General features: G+C 40.1%; 1 protein-coding gene and 1 non-coding gene across 2 annotated transcripts in view; both read right to left on the reverse strand.

Moving 5' to 3' along the window:
• The window catches only part of GALNT7 (polypeptide N-acetylgalactosaminyltransferase 7), a 153,708-nt gene that overhangs the window by 22,839 nt on the left and 113,161 nt on the right, over positions 1-17,708 (reverse strand). The window contains exon 3 of the mRNA XM_049772672.1: positions 6,693-6,832. Coding sequence (XP_049628629.1) covers positions 6,693-6,832 — 140 coding nt within the window. The remainder of the gene's footprint in view (positions 1-6,692; positions 6,833-17,708) is intronic.
• LOC126008230 (U5 spliceosomal RNA) lies at positions 9,067-9,182 on the reverse strand. The gene has a single exon (XR_007495572.1). It is a non-coding gene; the product is annotated as a U5 spliceosomal RNA (small nuclear RNA).

The raw sequence follows: 17,708 nt of genomic DNA on the forward strand, positions 1-17,708 counted from the left end.
ATAGGCAGGGGCCAGAGCAATGTACAATGAGTAGAGCACTTGTCTTGAATGCAGCTGACCTGAGTTCGATCCCCGACATCTCATACAGTCCCCCAATCCCCGTAGGAGTGAGTCCTGAAGCACAGAGCCAGGAAGTAACCCCTGAGCACTGTAGGCTAAAGATCCAAAAGAACAACAAAAAGTATGTGGGTAGATGCTGGGGCTGGAGAGGTAGTATAATGGGTAGGACACTTATCTTGCATGCTGTCAACTGGTGGTTTTGATCCCCAGTACCCCATCTAGTACCCCCCCAGGCACTCCTTGGAGTGACCCCTGAGCATAGAGCCAGGAGTAAGGCGTGAGTACTTTTGGGTATTGTCCAACACCCCCATCCTAAAACAAACAAACAAATGAAACCAAGTATATGTATAGGTGTCTGCATATGTGTGCATATATTTGTATTCATATGCTTATACATCAGACGCATCACAGGTATATATAACACTGATATGCATTTTAAGTGTGATATTCCTAGAGGAAATTTTGTTATAAAAACAAGGCTCAGTGGTCCAAGCTCTCCTCAAGCCTTTCCCACTACAGGCCTGTCCTTTGGCTTCTGTTATTCTGAGCCTGCAAGAATGGCCTCTCATAGCCAAACAAGTGCCAACACCCTGAAAGGCATTTCTTGGAGACAAAGAAGGTGTTTTTAGATAGTACAATAAAACCACAACTAGACAAATGTTACATAAACTACACTTTCTATGTGCTATGTAAAATGTTCTCTTAGGAGTAGGAACCCAACTGAAAGGCTGTGTTTAGTGTGGAATTAGCAGTTAATACTTTAACTCGCTTTTTGGGGGGATACAGATTAGCAGACTCCTGCAGCTGAGTACTCAAATCGAAGAGAAATCATTTTTCCTTCTTTGGTACCTAGTTTTAATGAGAATTATAAGTTAAAATCTCATGCTGAGAATTTGAGTTTAATTTATAATTTTCATGCTGAACTATATTTCTCCCCAAGAAAAAATCCTTGTCATTTTCCCTTTATTTTTTTAAAGCTCTAACTCCTTTAAAAAAAATCACCCTGGTTCAGTATTAGATGTTTTGTTTCTTTCATAAATTTGTTATTTATTTTTGTCCTTTTTATTAAGTCCCTGATGAATAGCACTGGGTAGTTTGGGGATTTGTAATCTAATAAATCTAAAACATTTTTATGGTCAGTAAACAGAGATGATGTTGGGAAACAAATGACTTAAGGCTTCCTGGGGCTCTCCCACTGGCAGCCACTAAATGTATCTTTTCCAGGAGCTAATGGCCCTTCTTGCCCACAATCTCCAGGAGACTCTGCATAGAGACTGAGTATGCTATTGCTTCTGACTTTGAGCAGAAAGGCTTGAAGGGGCTTTTTTTTTTTTTTTTTTTAAGAAATAGTATATTCCTAACTCATTTTTTATGACTGAAAACAACTACAATCATGTTTGTAATCATGGTGCTTAAATAAAGATATTATTAAAAAATTAAAAAAAAAGAAATAATATATTTATTTAAGTACCATGATTACAAACATGCTTGTAGTTGGGTTTCAGTCATAAAAATGAACACTCCCTTCACTAGTGCAACCTTCCTACCACCAATTGTCCCCCCCCCCCCCCATCTCCCTTCTCCACTCTGACTATTTGAGACAGGCATTCTACTTCTCGACAGTTGTTAATGTAGTTATTTCTCTAACTTCACTCACCACTCTTTGTGGTAAGCTTCATATCATGAGCTGGTACTTCCACCCCTCATTTCTATTATCTCTTGGGTATTATTACAATAATGTCTTTTATTTTTCTTAAATCCCATAGCTGAGTGAGACTATTCTGTGCTGTATCTCTCTCCCCCTATCTTTCACTCAGGCATATAGTTTCCATGTCCATCTATGTATAGGAAAAATTCATGATTAAGAGCTTCTTCCAGGGCCAAGGGTTGCAGAACCCCACATCAGGCTACTAGGAGCAAGCCTGGGTCCTGTGGGGAAGATGAGTGCTAAGCCTGGGCTGACCAGACAGGGAAAAACTAGCCCCGAAGGTAGGCCAGCTCATGAGGCTGGCAGAGATCCAGTTCAGGGCTGATACAAGGGCTCCTGAAATTTCACTGAGGGGACACACTAACTTCAGAATTCCCTGGGATAAGATGAAGAGTGGCCAGTTCCTTTGTTAAGACTTTGTATTAGTCAATTGGTCAAGACATGGACCTTACAAAACTCTCCTCAGGATCTGTATTCTGTAGATATTGATGGTGGCAGGGAGAGAAAAATGAATTTTCATTCATGTAGAGTTTTACTAAAACACTCTATGAGGCAATTTTACTGAGGCTAGGGATGACATGAGTTCTCACACTGACAATTAAAGACTTTCTGTGCTTCTGTTGAGGGTAGTAGCCAGCAAATTTCTCTCTCTGCATACAGACCCTGAATGGCACCTTCTCTTGAGGGAAGGTGGGGTTGTGGTAGGAATAGTATTCGGGCTTTACATAGGTAAGGCCTAAAACTCATTTTGGTTTTGTTTGACTTTGGGGCCACACCTGGTAGTGCTCAGGTTTTATTCCTGTACTCAGGAATTACTTCTGGTAGGCTTCGGAGACCATATGGGATGCTGGGAATTGTCTAACCAGGATCAACCTCATGCATAGGTGCAAGGAAAGCATCTTGGTGTTGCTAGACTATGGATCTGGCCACAGGTCTAAAACTCTTAACCACCAAGTTAACATCCTGGCCTCTGGTTGCTTAAAATGTTTATTTTACAACCTCCCTACCCCCAAGTGTTTTACAAGAGAGCAGAAGCACACTTCCTCCTTTCCCCATAAAGGTTAAGTTTAAACTTCTGTTTCCCTTTTCTTTGACAAAACAATTATTTTATAAAGGCAAACACCATTTGGTGTATCTTCACTTCCAGGAGATCATAGGATTTTCCTTGTAGTAATAATAGTGCCCTTTAAGCCCAATTTCATCAATAGTATGGGGTTTCTCAGTTAATTTTGCACTTAGATTTTTTTAAATTTCAAAATGTCGGTACCAACAAAATATCTGTAATATATATATATATATATATATATATATATATATATATATATATATATATTTGTTGTTGTCATTGTTGTTGTTTGTTTTTTGGGTCACACCCGGCAGCGCTCAGTGGTTACTCCTGGCTCTAATCTCAGAAATTGCTCCTGGCAGGCTCGGCTCGGGGGACCATATGGGGTGCCGGGATTCAAACCACCCTTCTTCTGCATGCAAGGCAAATGCCCTACCTACATTCTATCTCTCCAGCCCTAAAATATATTTTGAAATTGTTTTCTTAAGATAGAAATAATATTATTAATAAGAAACACTCTTGGAACATAAGATTGCAACCAAGATAAGAGGATAAACTAAAAACATCAAATATAATGACATGATAAACATGTTTAAATTTTACATTTTCTATTGAAGTTAAAATCGATTAACTGAAATCAGTGCTTAAATTGCACAAGATAAGGGGCAGGTGGGGGGTAAGAAATAGTCTTTATTTTTTTTATTTCTTCTACATGGTAACAGATGCCTATAACATCAAGATTCTGGTCAGGTCCTTGCAAAAATAGTAGAGATTTAGTCAGACTACAAGAGTCCTAAATCAAGTTTGATGAAGCCATTCTGAATGGTGTTCTCATGCCATCCACATTCTGTTTTTAATTCTAAACTTATTTCAGTGATATCATTCCATGCACATAAAAATTCTCTGCAAAATCTATTTGCCATAATAAAAAACAAATATCTTCTTGTTATCGAGTAGTCATTCTTCAAATGTTTCAATTGTTTTATGATAAACAAAGAAAAATTAACAACTTGGATCTGGCTTTCACAAATGTGGTTACAGTTCCTGAAATCTGGCATGCTGATATGAAGTTTGAGTAGTAGTATTTTCTAATTTTTCTTTTTGTTGGGGGAAGAGGTTGGGCCACACCCAGCAGCACAGACAGTTACTTCTGTCTCTGCACTCAGAAATTACTCCTGGCACCCTGATTCATTGTATGTCTGAAATCCAATTATGAGGGACTTTGTAAATCACAATTGTTTGAATAGAATAAAATTAAAAAAAAAAAGAAATTACTCCTAACAGGCTCAGAAAACCATTTGGGATGCAGGGGACGAAACCCAGGTCAGCCACGCACAAGGTAAACACATACCCTCCTACCCACTATCTCTCCTGCCTGGCTAATTTTTGTTTGTTTGTTTGTTTGTTTTTGGGCCACACCTGGTGATGCTCAGGGTTTACTCCTGGCTTTGTGCCCAGAAATCGCTCTTGGCTTGGGGGACCATATGGGATCAAACTGTGGTTCATCCTAGGCTAGTGCAGGCAAGGCAGATGCCTTACCGCTTTTGCCACTGCTCTGGCCCCACGGCTAATATTTTTTTTAATGCTTTAAGTGTTTTATTTTAAAATAGGGGTCACGCCGATCAGAATTTAGCTTATGCGACCACAGGGTATGCAGTGTCAGAGAAGAAATTCAAAATCTTGCACATGTGAGATGTGCGTTCTTTCATTTGAGCAACCTATTTGGTTTAACACTTTGTTATTTTTTTTAGTATTGCCTAACTTATTTACACAATCCCTGTATAAAGTATCAACACATGGTTTAAGAAGATAGGGTTTTGGGGCCGGTGAGGTGGCGCTAGAGGTAAGGTGTCTGCCTTGCAAGCGCTAGCCAAGGAAGGACCGCGGTTCGATCCCCGGCATCCCATATGGTCCCCCCAAGCCAGGGCAATTTCTGAGCGCTTAGTCAGGAGTAACCCCTAAGCATCAAACGGGTGTGGCCTGAAAAACCAAAAAAAAAAAAAAAAAGAAAAGAAGATAGGGTCTAGGTAATAATATATGTATATATATATATATATTTTAATTACCAGTCTTTCACAGTTATAGTGAAGGTATGTAGTGACAGTGAATTAGGGTTATTTCCACCACCACTGTTGACCTCCCTCTGCCCCTGTTCCCAGCAAGCATCCTATATCTCCACTCTTAGCTCCCTGGATTGCTAGTGTAACAGGTCCCTTTTGTAAAACTTTCTATTTTTTGACATTATGTCATTAAGAATATATTTTCAGTATCATAGAGAGGAGAGAGAGAGAGAGAGAGAGAGAGAGAGAGAGAAGGAGAGAGAGGAGAGAGAGAGAGAGAATAGTGGGTAAGGTGCTTTGCCCTGCATGCAGTCAATTCCTGGTTTGAATCCCTGGCACTACCTTGAGCACTCCCAGGGGTGTGAGCACAAACTCAGAAATAGCTACCACTCCTTCCCCATATATTTAGTTTATAATAATGGATATATTTAAAGAAAATAATGTTAGCTTTGAAACTCCCTCATCTGGAAAATCGCTGCTCAATCTCTCTCTTGTCAAGTTGAACAAAAACAAACCAACGGCTTCTAAATACTATTAAAAATGCCTTCTTGGGGCCGGAGAGATAGCATGGAGGTAAGGCATTTGCCTTGCATGCAGAAGGACGGTGGTTCAAATCCAGGGGCGATTTCTTAGCATAGAGCCAGGAGTAACCCCTGAGCACCACTGGGTGTGACCCAAAATAAAAAAAAATAATAAGCCTTCTTGAGCATGAGAGATAGCACAGAGGAAGGGCATTTGCCTTGTATGCAGTCAACCCAGGATGGATCCCGGTTCAATTCCCAGAAACCCTTATGGTTCCCTGGGCCTGCCAGGAGCAATTTCAGAGTCAGGAGTAACCCCTGAGTGCCGCTGGCTGTGGTCCAAAAAATAAACAACAACAACAAAAAAAACGAAACCAAAAAAAAGAAAACCCAAATAAAGGCTTCTTAGACAAGAACAATAACACATAATTTTCTATTGTCTGAAATCAAATACAGAGCAAAAATCATAGTCAGTAAATACTTTAACTTTTTTTTTTTTTTTTAAGGAGAGATTGTGGTTGAGCCTAACCCATTATGCTCAGGAATTTACTCCTGGCTCGTGTCTTCAGGGATTTCTCCAAGCTGTGCTTGTTAAGGAACCATCTGCTGTTGCTGTGTTTTAATCTGGGATGGACCCCTATTCAAGACAAATGTACTTGAAGTCCTATATATCTCTCTGGATCAGGAAATATTTATTATAAATAAAAGCCCACAGTTTCTGGCCAAATACAACTGTTGAATCAGCATTTCAAACACAAATTTCAAGCTGCTAATAAGCATATGGATTCCAGTTGATATAACTAGGAGGGTGCGCGTTACACGGCTTTCCAGAACAACAGGCAATTACCCTGCTTTCAGTCTTCTCAATGCATTGCTTCTAGGACTAAATATTTTGCAAGTGCAAGAACCAAAAAATAATTGGTCTAGTATAAAAGAATGGTTAAATACACAGAATTGTGAACCTGCAGATTTGGATCCAGCGGTTTAAAATACCATGTCTGTGAGTCCTTTAACAACTCTGGACCTCAGACATTGAAGAACAATAACAGCACTATTCACTGCAAGGATTAATTGTTAGGATTACACAATTTCGTATATAGAATCTTGGGTTAGTGCCCGTTTGTTTGATACCAGCATCAATAGATTGCATACTGTTGATTCTGAAAGACCTTTTGAAATTACATTTTTGCAATTACTCATAATTAACCTATTTTATATGACCGCAAATATCAATCCCATGCTGTTTACCTTTGTTACTGTAACTCATCAATTAGCACGATTTTCTGCCAAATATTTCCTTGGGGTCCTCTTAATGACACTGTGGACTGTTCTCATGAGGGTTGACCATCCTTCATTATGGAAGACAATGATAACGCTGGAAGTAAGCAGGTTTTCATCATAATGCCAGTACTTGCATCTGCAAAAGGAAAATTTTATGTTTACTCAGGGGGAACTTAAAACGCTTATTTCCAACATTTAGCGTGCTAATGTTTTCTGATTGGATTAGGTATTATTGATTTAGCTGAGGTAAGTAAAAACAAGTTTTTATTGATCTATCTATCTATTTATTTTTGGCTTCGGAGTTACACCCAGCAATGCTCTGGGGTTACTTCTAGCTCTGCACTCAGGAATTGCTCCTGACAATGCTTGGGGAAGCCATCTGTGATGCTGGAGATCAAACCTGTGCAAGGCAAATTGCCCTCCTTTGCTATACTATCTCCCCACCCCAAACTCTTTATAGTCTACAGAAGAAACATAAAACAGAATAGTGAAGCTGCCATGAGACGAGATTATTCAGAGATGAATAGTTCCTCAACCATGGGTACTTGTGTGACAAAGAGAACTAATTTGTGAATTGAGGTTTCTTAGCTGGGATGCTTAAGATATTATTTAAAGTAGTGGGTTTTGTTTTTTTTCCCCCCATGACTTAAATTTTATGTAAGTTTTTAAATCTTGTTTCTTTTATTTTAATTTAAACTACTGGTGTAAGATTTATTTCACTTAAAAAAAAAACCAAACCAATCACTATATGATTAATATGTTTGCAAACTGTCCTATCTAAAATGAGTAAAATATTGAAAAACTTTTAAAAGGCTGATCAGTGTAGCAGACATTCAAAAACTAACAGTTGAACAAATAAACAAAGTCCTGAGAGTGTTTGAAGTTATTAGATTGGTTAAAGAAGGATTTTATTTTTGTTTTTTGAGGGTCACACCCAGCAGCGCTCAGGGGTTACTCCTGGCTCTATGCTCACAAATCGCTCCTGGCAGGCTCTGGGAACCATATGGAATGCCGGGATTTGAACCACTGTCTTCTGCATGCAAGGTATGCTTACCTCCATGCTATCTCTCCAGCCCCTGGATTTTTTTTTTTGGGCCACACCCGGCGGTGCTCAGGGGTTACTCCTGCTGTCTGCTCAGAAATAGCTCCTGGCAGGCACGGGGGACCATAATGGGACACCGGGATTTGAACCACCACCTTAGGTCCTGGATCGGCTGCTTGCAAGGCAAACACCGCTGTGCTATCTCTCTCCGGGCCCTCCCTAAAGGATTTTTAACTCTTCTATACAAAACCACCTTAAAAGAACAGTAGCAGGAATCAAGTTGCTAGAGACCATTTATTTTAAATCGCAAGAATACCCAAAACAGGGTGTGAAAATACCTCATTTTTCACCAGACCCAAGGAAGGCTGGAGTGAGTTCCATTGGGGATATATATGTAAGCAAACACACCACCCCACAGGTACTATTGCTATGGCCCCCATGGGAACAATTTGAAACCCAGGTCTTTCTGTAGGAGTGGAGTTTTAGAACCAGGCATTTAGTACCATTATTTCTTCTGGCTAAAATGGAAAGGGAACCTTCTATGCAAAACTTTTCATAAAGCAAGCCATATCAGCTTGTTCCAGGAATAACTTAAAACCATGAAGGCATAATATAACATAACCAAGCTTGTCAACTTCTACGAGCATTTACAAAAATTACAAAAATTTACTATACAGAGGGAAACCATCTTGTTCCTAGATATTTATTTTCCTGGGCCAGAAAGATATTACAGTGGGGTAGAGGCTTGCCTTACACACATCTGACCTTCCTTCGAACTCTGTGACTTTTCGTAACTAATCTACTTCTATTCTTTTAGTCCCAGCTGTCTTTGGTGTATTCAGGCTTGACCCTAAAAAGTGTTGTATTTAGGGTTTATCAATAGATAGTATCTGATTTAGCAGATTAGATAGGCTGTATCCTTGCAAAGCCACATACTCCACTATTAAATCATGTAATGTATATGTCATGTGCATACACTCAAGTAGTTTTACTGTTAAAGTTTTGTTTTTGTGGTCACACCCAGCAGCGCTCAGGAGTCACTCCTGGCTCTATGCTCAGAAACTGCTCCTGGCAGGCTCAGGAGACCATATGGGGATGCCGGGACTTCTTTAGCTTACCATATAAACACCAGACAAATCTTTTTTGCTTTTGGTTTTTGGGACACACCTGGTGATGCTCAGGTATTATACCTTCAGAAACAATTTCTGGCTTGTACACCATGAGACATAGGGAATCCATTGTAGGTCAGGGAGTGCAGGGAAAACAGACTACCCCTTGCACTACTGCTCCAGAACCCAGAGATAGTTCTAACTTTGTACACTAAGATTAGTCTCGTTAATGACGAGACCTCAAAAAATTAACCAAAGTCTCAGTTTTTGTTCCTCTCCACGGAAATTTAGTAAAAGGCGAAAGATTTATGCGATCTGAAGAGAAACCAGAGTTAACCTTTGGCTCCAGGCCTGCAACCCCCGGAAAAGATTCAACATTAGTACACTTATGGTTGGTTTTTGCACACACTCAGATAGCATTCCTATATGTCGTGAAATGACACAAACGATATCTGAGAGTAAAACTGCTCTAAAATAGAGGAGGAGCCCCCAAACTGGGGTCAGAGCTCCCACCGTGAAACTGTCCTTCGAGGTGCACCCCTGGGTATGCAAATAAGCGGCGGCGCCCCGCCCCGGTACCTGCGGGGAGCCAGGGGCTGGCGCGGCGGGGCGCGCTCTCTCCTGAACTGTGAGTGCCAGGGAGACCCGGGGCGCGCGCTATCCGCTTGGAGGTAAGGAGCATCCTGTGCCCGAACCTGCCATCCGCGATCCCTGTGGCGAGTCGGGAGTGAACCTGGGCACAGCTTAGCCAAACCAAGCTTAAAAGGGATCGAATGGGTCCCTCCCGGGTCGGCCGCGTGCAAGGCAAACGGCCTACAGCAGTGCTTATCTTTTTCAATTTTCTTGTCTTTCTTGTCTTTCTTGTCTTTTTTCTTTCTTTCTTTCTTTCTTTCTTTCTTTTCTTTCTTTTCTTTCTTTCTTTCTTTTTTCTTTCTTTCTTTCTTTCTTTCTTTCTTCTTTCCTTTCTTTCTTCTTCCTTCTCTTCCTTCATCTTCCTTCCTCCTCCTTCCTTCCTTCCTTCCTTCCTTCCTTCCTCTTCCTTCCTTCCTTCCTTCCTTCCTTCCTTCCTTCCTTTCTTTCTTTCTTTCTTTCTTTCTTTCTTTCTTTCTTTCTTTCTTTTCTTGCTTTCTTGCTTTCTCCTCTTGCATTCAATAATCACATCAGTTGTGGCTCAGAGAGCGATATGGGAAACCAGGAAATTGAACCCAGGTCAACTACATAATAACATAGCGCCTACCTGCTGTACGATCTTTCCAGTCAGTGTGATTGAAGCTTTTTTTTTTTTTTTGGGTCACACCCAGCGGTGCTCAGGGCTGTCTGCTCAGAAATAGCTCCTGGCAGGCACGGGGGACCATATGGGACACCGGGATTCGAACCAACCACCTTTGGTCCTGGATTGGCTGCTTGCAAGGCAAAAGCTGCTGTGCTATCTCTCCGGGCTCATGATTTAAGCTTTTAAAGTTTAATAATATCTTTATTTAAACACCATGATTACAAACTTGTTTGTATTTGGGTTTCAGTCATAAAAAGTACAACCCCCTTCACCAGTGCAACCTTCTCACCACCATAGCCCCCATCTCCTCTTCCTCCACCCCATGCCTGTATTCCAAACAGACATGCTATTCCTCTCACTCACTACCATTGTCATGATTGTTGCTGTATAGATATTTCTCTAACTACACTAACCACTCTTTGTGGTAAGCTTCATATCGGGGCTGGTCCTTCCAGCCTTCATCTCTGTTGTCTCTGGGTACTATTACCATACTGTTTTTTATTTTTCTTAAATTCCTCAGATGAGTGAGATTATTCTGTGTCTATCTCTCTCCCTCTGACTTATTTCACTTAGCATAATAGTTTCCATGTCTATCCACGTATAGGAATATTTCATTACTTCATCTCTCTTGACGGCTGCATAGTATTTCATTATGTATATATACCACCATTTCTTTAGCCATTCATCTGTTGAAGACTCTTCCAGGTTTATCTCTCTCCCTCTGACTTATTTCACTCAGCATAACAGTTTCATGTCCATCCATGTACAGGAAAATTTACTGATTTCATTTTCCCTGATAGCTGTATAGTATTTTATTTTGTAGATGTACCACAGTTTCTTTAGCCACTCATCTGTTGTTGGGCATCTAAATTGTTTCCAGATTTTGGCTATTGTAAATAGAGCTGCAATGAACATAGGTGTGCAGAGAACATTTTTGTCTTGTGCTTTTGTGTTCCTAGGGTATATCCCTAGGAGTGGTATAGCTAGATCATATGGGAGATCAATGTCCAGTGTTTTGAGGAATCTCCATATTGTTTTCCATAAAGGCTGGACTAGAGGGCATTCCCATCAGCAGTGAATGAGTTCCCTTTCTTCCGCCATCCCGCCATCACTGATTGTTCTTTTATTATGTGATGTGTGCCAGTCTTTGTGGTGTGATGGTACCTCATTATTGTTTTGATTTGCATCTCCCTGATGATGAGTAATGTGGAACATTTTTTCATGTGTCTTTTGTTCATTTATATTTTTTCTTTGTGGAAGTTTTGGATCATTTCTTCTCCCCATTTTTTTTGAGGGGGTTAGATGTTTTTTCTTGGTAAGTTCTGTCAGTACCTTGTATATCTTGGATATTAGCCCCTTATCTGATGGGTATTGGGTGAATAGTTTCTCCCATTCTGTGAGTGGCTTTTGTTTCCTAGTCACTATTGCCTTTGAGGAGCAGAAGCTTCTCAGTTTAATGTAGTCCCATTTGTTTACTTCTGCTTCCACTTGTTTTCTCCTTGAAGATGCCTTTAGTCTTAATGTCATGGAGTATTTTTCCTACTTTTTCTTCTATATACCTCATGGTTTCAGGTCTGATATCAAGGCCTTTAATCCATTTGGATTTGACCTTTGTGCATGGTGTTAGATGGAGATCCGAGTTCACTTTCTTGCATGTGACTGACCAATTGTTCTAGCACCACTTGTCCAAAGGCTTTTCTGGGGCCGGAGAGATAGCAAGGAGGTAAGGCGTTTGCCTTGCATGCAGAAGGTTGGTGGTTTGAATCCCAGCATTCCAAATGGTCCCCTGAGCCTTCCAGGAGTGATTTCTGAGCATAGAGCCAGGAGTAACCCCTGAGCACTGCCAGGTGTGACCCCAAAACAAAAAAAAACCCAAAAGAAAGGCTTTCCTTTCTCCATTTTTTCATTTTTTACCCCTTTATCAAAGATTAATTGATTGCATGTCTGGGGAACATTTTTTGAGTACTCAAGTCTATTCCATTGATATGAGGCTCAGTTTTTATTCCAGTACCATACTATTTTAATGACTATTGCTTTGTAGTACAATTTAAAGTTTGGGACAGTGATGCCTCTCATCTTCTTTTTCCTAAGGGTTGTTTTAGCTATTCATTATTGAGGAACAGCTTCTTTTATATAAGACTTGCAGGCCCAGAGAAGGCTGAACCCCCTAGAAGAGAAGCAGGAACGAAAAGGCTCTCAAGGAATTTCAAACTACCCAACACTTCCTAAGGGCAACCACCCTAGCAATAGGGCTCTTACCTAGGTAGAAAGCCTCCCATGAGCAGGTCGGGGAAAACTTCTATGAGTGAACTTATAACAAAGGAGGTGCACACATGTGCTCCCTGAGCCCATGGTTGGTGCTGCACAGATGTGTTGTTATTGGCCCACGCATGATGCCCAAGTACATGTCACCAGCATCTCCCCTCCTGAGAATATGTACTTTCCTACTATCATGCTGGGTTGTGTACTGTAGCTCTCTCTCCACCTTTGGGGAAGCTGAACTTTCTTGAACACACTATTCTCTCTCTCCCTCTCATTCTCTCTCTCTCTCTCTCTCTCTCTCTCTCTCTCTCTCTCTCTCTCTCTCTCTGCTGCCCCTTTAGAATTTTCAAATAAAACCTGTCTTTACATCATTGCTTGTCTCCTCCTGAAATTTTTTCTAATTTTTTGTTCCATAAACATTTAATTTTTAATATTAAAATATTTTATTTAAACCACCATGGTTACAAGGTTGTTCATAATACCATTGCTTTTTTAAATTATTTTTTAAATTTTGTTTTATTGAAACAACTGTGATCTACAGAGTCCTTCATAGTTGAATTTCAGATATACAAAGTCAGGGCCTTTCCTACCACCAGTGTCAACCTCCCTCCACCAATAGACCCAGAGTGCATCCTATACCACCACCCTATGCCCCCTGGACTGCCAGTATAACAGGCCCCTTTGATTTTAGATAGTTAAAGGTTAGGTCCCTTGATTCTATTTTCATTGACTTTGGCTTGAATTTTTAGTTCAGTCCTTATTTATTTCCCTGTCAGTGCATCTAAGACCAGTTGGCCCAAGCCTTTATTTCTTTCCTCTTAGTTTTTTTCTTTCTAATTTTTATGGTAATACTGTAATTTACCAAGTTGTTCATAATATAGTCATTTCAAACATTAAAGATTCAAACATCAATCCCATCACCAGTGGGACATTCCCTTCACCACTGTCCATTGTTACCCACCCACCACCATAGCCATATAGTAAATTTACTTCTTATTGCCTTCTACAGCACAAAGGCAACTGGCATTATCAAAACTTAGACCTGTCAAGTTGAAATGATTGTTCTATCTCTCCATAGTGTTACTAAAGTCATTGTTTTAGGATTGACTGGCTTGTGGTTGGTGCTTGTTGAGCTTTTAGCACTACTGAGGTGGGTGGATTATTATGTAAATTCCCCATTAGATTTCCTGTGATACTACTGGACGAACAGTACTATAAAATATTGTAGTCTTCAGGATCTATAGATCTGAAACAAATTAGGTGGCTTGGAATTTGATTAGGGTAGGTCTCAGAGCTGGGTCCTTCCTGTCAGAAGTTGTTGGGTTGGTGCTGAGCTGCTGTAGTTCAAGTGCAGAAAAGGGAATCTGCCCCTCCTCTTTTCTGAGTCTGCCACAGAGGGATCAGTTAGACCAGACTACTTGGGAAGTATGGGTGGGGATTATTCTCTCTGGAGATTGGTGGAGGAACTGGGCCAAATTTCTACCAGGAAAATGGTGGCAGTGGGCAGGGGTTGCCTAGGGTCTCCAGTCATGGAGTGGGAAAGATCTAGAAATTTAAATCCTGTAGCTTTTGCCGAAGTAGTGTGATCACAATAGTGTTAGTTTATAGTTTTGGTGTATAAAGTTACTATACCTTTTCCACTGCCAAAGGACCAAAGACCCTCCACCACTAACCTTTGACACTTCTAGTCTGTCTTCCCTGTCCAGCCCTCCCATGACCCCTCCCCCCGTAAACCACCTCAGTTCTGTAGTTGGAGTCCAGAGGTTTGTTAGCAATAAACACAGTCTTATCATCTATCCGTCTGTCTGTCCGTCCATCTGTCAGTCCCTCCCTTCTTTCCTTTCTATTTTTTTTTCTTTTTTTTTGTTTTTGGGCCTCACCCAGTGGTGCTCAGGGGTTACTCCTGGCTCTGCGCTCAGAGGCTTGGAGGACCATATGGGATGCAGAGGATCAAACCTGAGTCAGCTGCATGAAAGGCAAATGCCATATCTGCTGTGCTGTCAGTTCTGCCCCTTTACTTTGTTTCTTTTACTTTTGTTTCTTTTGCCACAAATGAGTGGGATCATCCTGTATTTGTAACTTCTCCTTCTGACTACCTTTCTTATCACTATCTCCCATTATGCTTGTTCACATTGTGGCAAAAAATTTGGCTCTTCACAGTAAAAATCATATTCCATGCAGATAGAAATCCCATACAATCTCTCTCTCTCTGCCATTTAATCCATTTCATCTGTATGTTGTATTTGTTGTTGGGCACTTTGGATACTTTCTTGATCTTGGCTAATTGTTAAATATACCTCAATGAATGTGGTTTGTACATAATGTCACCCCTTTTACAGCTGGCCCCTTACTCTAATTACATTCACAGTATCGCTATCAATAAAGACATAAATACAGTCAATTTGGGGATATTATCCCCTTACTTTCTGGATGCAGTCTAAAAACTAGAATGGGCATGCTTTCTTTTAGTATAGAAAACATATTCCCAATTTGGAAAGCACTACTTAGAAAAAAAAAATCTACTTTCATTTAAAAAAAAGAATCTTTCTATCTCCTACTAAATTTTCCTTTCTATAGGCAAAAGAAATGATAAATACTTATAAATTTACATGAGGTATTGTTGATATTCAAGGACTTTGAATAAATTAGTACATGAACATGCATTATACCTTAGCATTCAGAAATCAACACACATTTCCAAAGAAAGAGATATCGTCACCGAATATACCCAATCATTAAAACTCAAACAGACTGGGAGGAGTGGATATACCCAAGTATAGAATTTCATAATGCAGTTTGACTGCAATTATACGCTAATTAAGGTTCCTTAAGGCTATGCAAAGGTAGAATTTATTCCTTAGGTTTCTTATACATAGACAAATAAGGAATCACTTGGTGAGTACTCCATTTTGTAAAGGATTTCTCTATAAAAGATTGTTATAATAATCAGCAGCTGGGCAAGATCAGCATAGGGATTCATATGACAACTCTCATATAGGGATAATTCTTAAAGATATGTAAAGATATACATATATAAGCGACACACATTCATACACACACCATAATATATTGTGTAAGCTTAAATGCTCTCCTATTTATTATATTTTTCCAGCTGAATTCAGCATAAAAGACCATGTTTTTCCACTTAATGCATTTGAGATTGTTTTATGTGCTTGTTCCAGCAGATTCTGCTCTCTGGTGATTTGTTCGACTGGTGTGTACATCTGTCTTGCTTTGTTTCTCATGATGAAATTGGATTAGCATGATTTATACCTCTGAGTTCACTGTTTATACGGGATGAATATGAGAAGGTCAAATATGATGCTTCAAGCTTATAACTCTGAGAGAGGCTGCCATACTCATCAAATTCATTTCATGGACTATCATTTACGCTAACATTTAAAAAACAAATCTCATCCACTGGATCGGAGACTTTATTGTAATAATATTGTAATATGTGTTAGGTATTAAACTATCTCCAGGTCCACTCATTGGTTAGCTCCCATCTTTTAAAGACACACCTAGAATATGGGTTTGTTTTCCTTTTCAGGATTCATTTCTGGTATCTAGCAAGGACCACCTTCATAATTATGCAAAAGGAATCTTTCCTAGGAGAAAGTGTCCAGAACCCAATTCTGCCCTTTAAAAATCACAAGGCACCATTTCCTCCTCTCCAGTTTACTAAAATAAAATCTGTCCTCCTCCCCATCAGGCTTCTGGACTACAAAGAGTCCTCCCTTAATACCTGCTTCTCTAGGGGGCTTTAATGTGCCCCCCCCCAAATTCTAGGCACTCATGTGCTTAATGTTGATGCTCATTATATCTCAATTTAATTCCCTCAACATGCAGGCTATAAAACTTCTGAGTGTGAGGTAGGCCAGTATAGTTAAAAAGGAACAAAAATAGTATACACATATCTGTTCTTCTCTCTCTGCTAAACTCCTATAATATGCCCATATAACCTGCCAACTCTTGCTTTTTTATTTTACCTCCTGAGTTTTCAAATAATTTTGATGTGTGGGCTATTTTTGGCAGCCACCACAGGGATGTGCTTCCAGAGTTTCTGCTCCCCTGAACACTGCTCTCCCCTTCCCCACAGTCCTGCCAGGCACCCTCATTACAGGTGCCCTCAGACGGCAGTTACTGGGTTGAAAGGCCCAGGTGGCTTATTGCTGGGTTAGCAGACAGGCACAGCAGTGAACAGTCAAGCTGGGCCCTTCAGAGGCCTTCTCCTTGGCATATAGGCATCTGGTCCTCCTGCCAACTTCTCAGAGGTTCTGAATGATCTTGTGATTTAGGGACTGGATCTTGGAGCCGTTTGCAAGGAGAAGTTGGCACAAGAGTCTATGCATAAAAAAAATGAGTGTGACTTTATTTTTCAACTTATTGATTCTGTATAGTCCATTGTATTTCCTCAGGTTGGGGTCTCTAGTACCTTCCAGAGTTCAACTTTTGGCTAGTTGCTCATCCTCTCTTCCCTTTTCTTTCCTTTTCTTCCCTCCTTTTCTTTCACCATACCCAGCAGTGCTCAAGGTTTACTCCTGGCTCTGAGCTCAGTGATCATTGCTGGTGGGGCTTGGGAGGAACATATGGGTACCGGGATAAAATCTGGGTTGGCTGCATGCAAAGTAAACACCCTACCCATTGTACTGTCTCTTTATCCTCTAGATGAGTAGATTTGTTTGCGACAAATAAATGTCCAACACGTTATGTTTGACATTTTTGTAAATGGAAATAATTATGCATGTATATGTATAAATTTAGACAGAGAGGTTTATTTTTTTTAATGTTGTTATTTAAGCGCCATGGTTACAAACACGTTTGTAGTTGGGTTTCAGTCATAAAAAAGAACAATCCCCTTCACCAGTACAAGCTTTCCAACACCAATGCTCCTCATTTCCCTTCTCCCCCACCCCCTGCCTGTCTTCAAGACAGGCATTCTATTTCTCTCATCATTATCATTGTCCTGATAGTTGTTCGTGTATTTCACTAAATTAGTTATTTCACTAAATGTGAAATAACCACTCTTTGTGGTAAGCTACATATCATGGGCTGATTCTTCTGGCCCTCATATCTATTGTCTGTGGGTATTATTACCATACTGTCTTTTATTTTTCTTAAATCTTCTGGCCCTCATATCTATTGTCTGTGGGTATTATTACCATACTGTCTTTTATTTTTCTTAAATCTCACAAATGAATGAGACTATTCTGTGTCTATCTCTCTCACTCTGACTCAAATCACTCAGCATAATAGTTTCCATGTCTATCCATGTGTAGGAAAATTTCATGACTTCATTTTTCCTGACAGCTACATACTATTCCAT

The sequence above is a fragment of the Suncus etruscus genome, chromosome 4 (assembly GCF_024139225.1).
Source record: "Suncus etruscus isolate mSunEtr1 chromosome 4, mSunEtr1.pri.cur, whole genome shotgun sequence".
In the NCBI taxonomy this organism is placed as follows: domain Eukaryota; kingdom Metazoa; phylum Chordata; class Mammalia; order Eulipotyphla; family Soricidae; genus Suncus; species Suncus etruscus.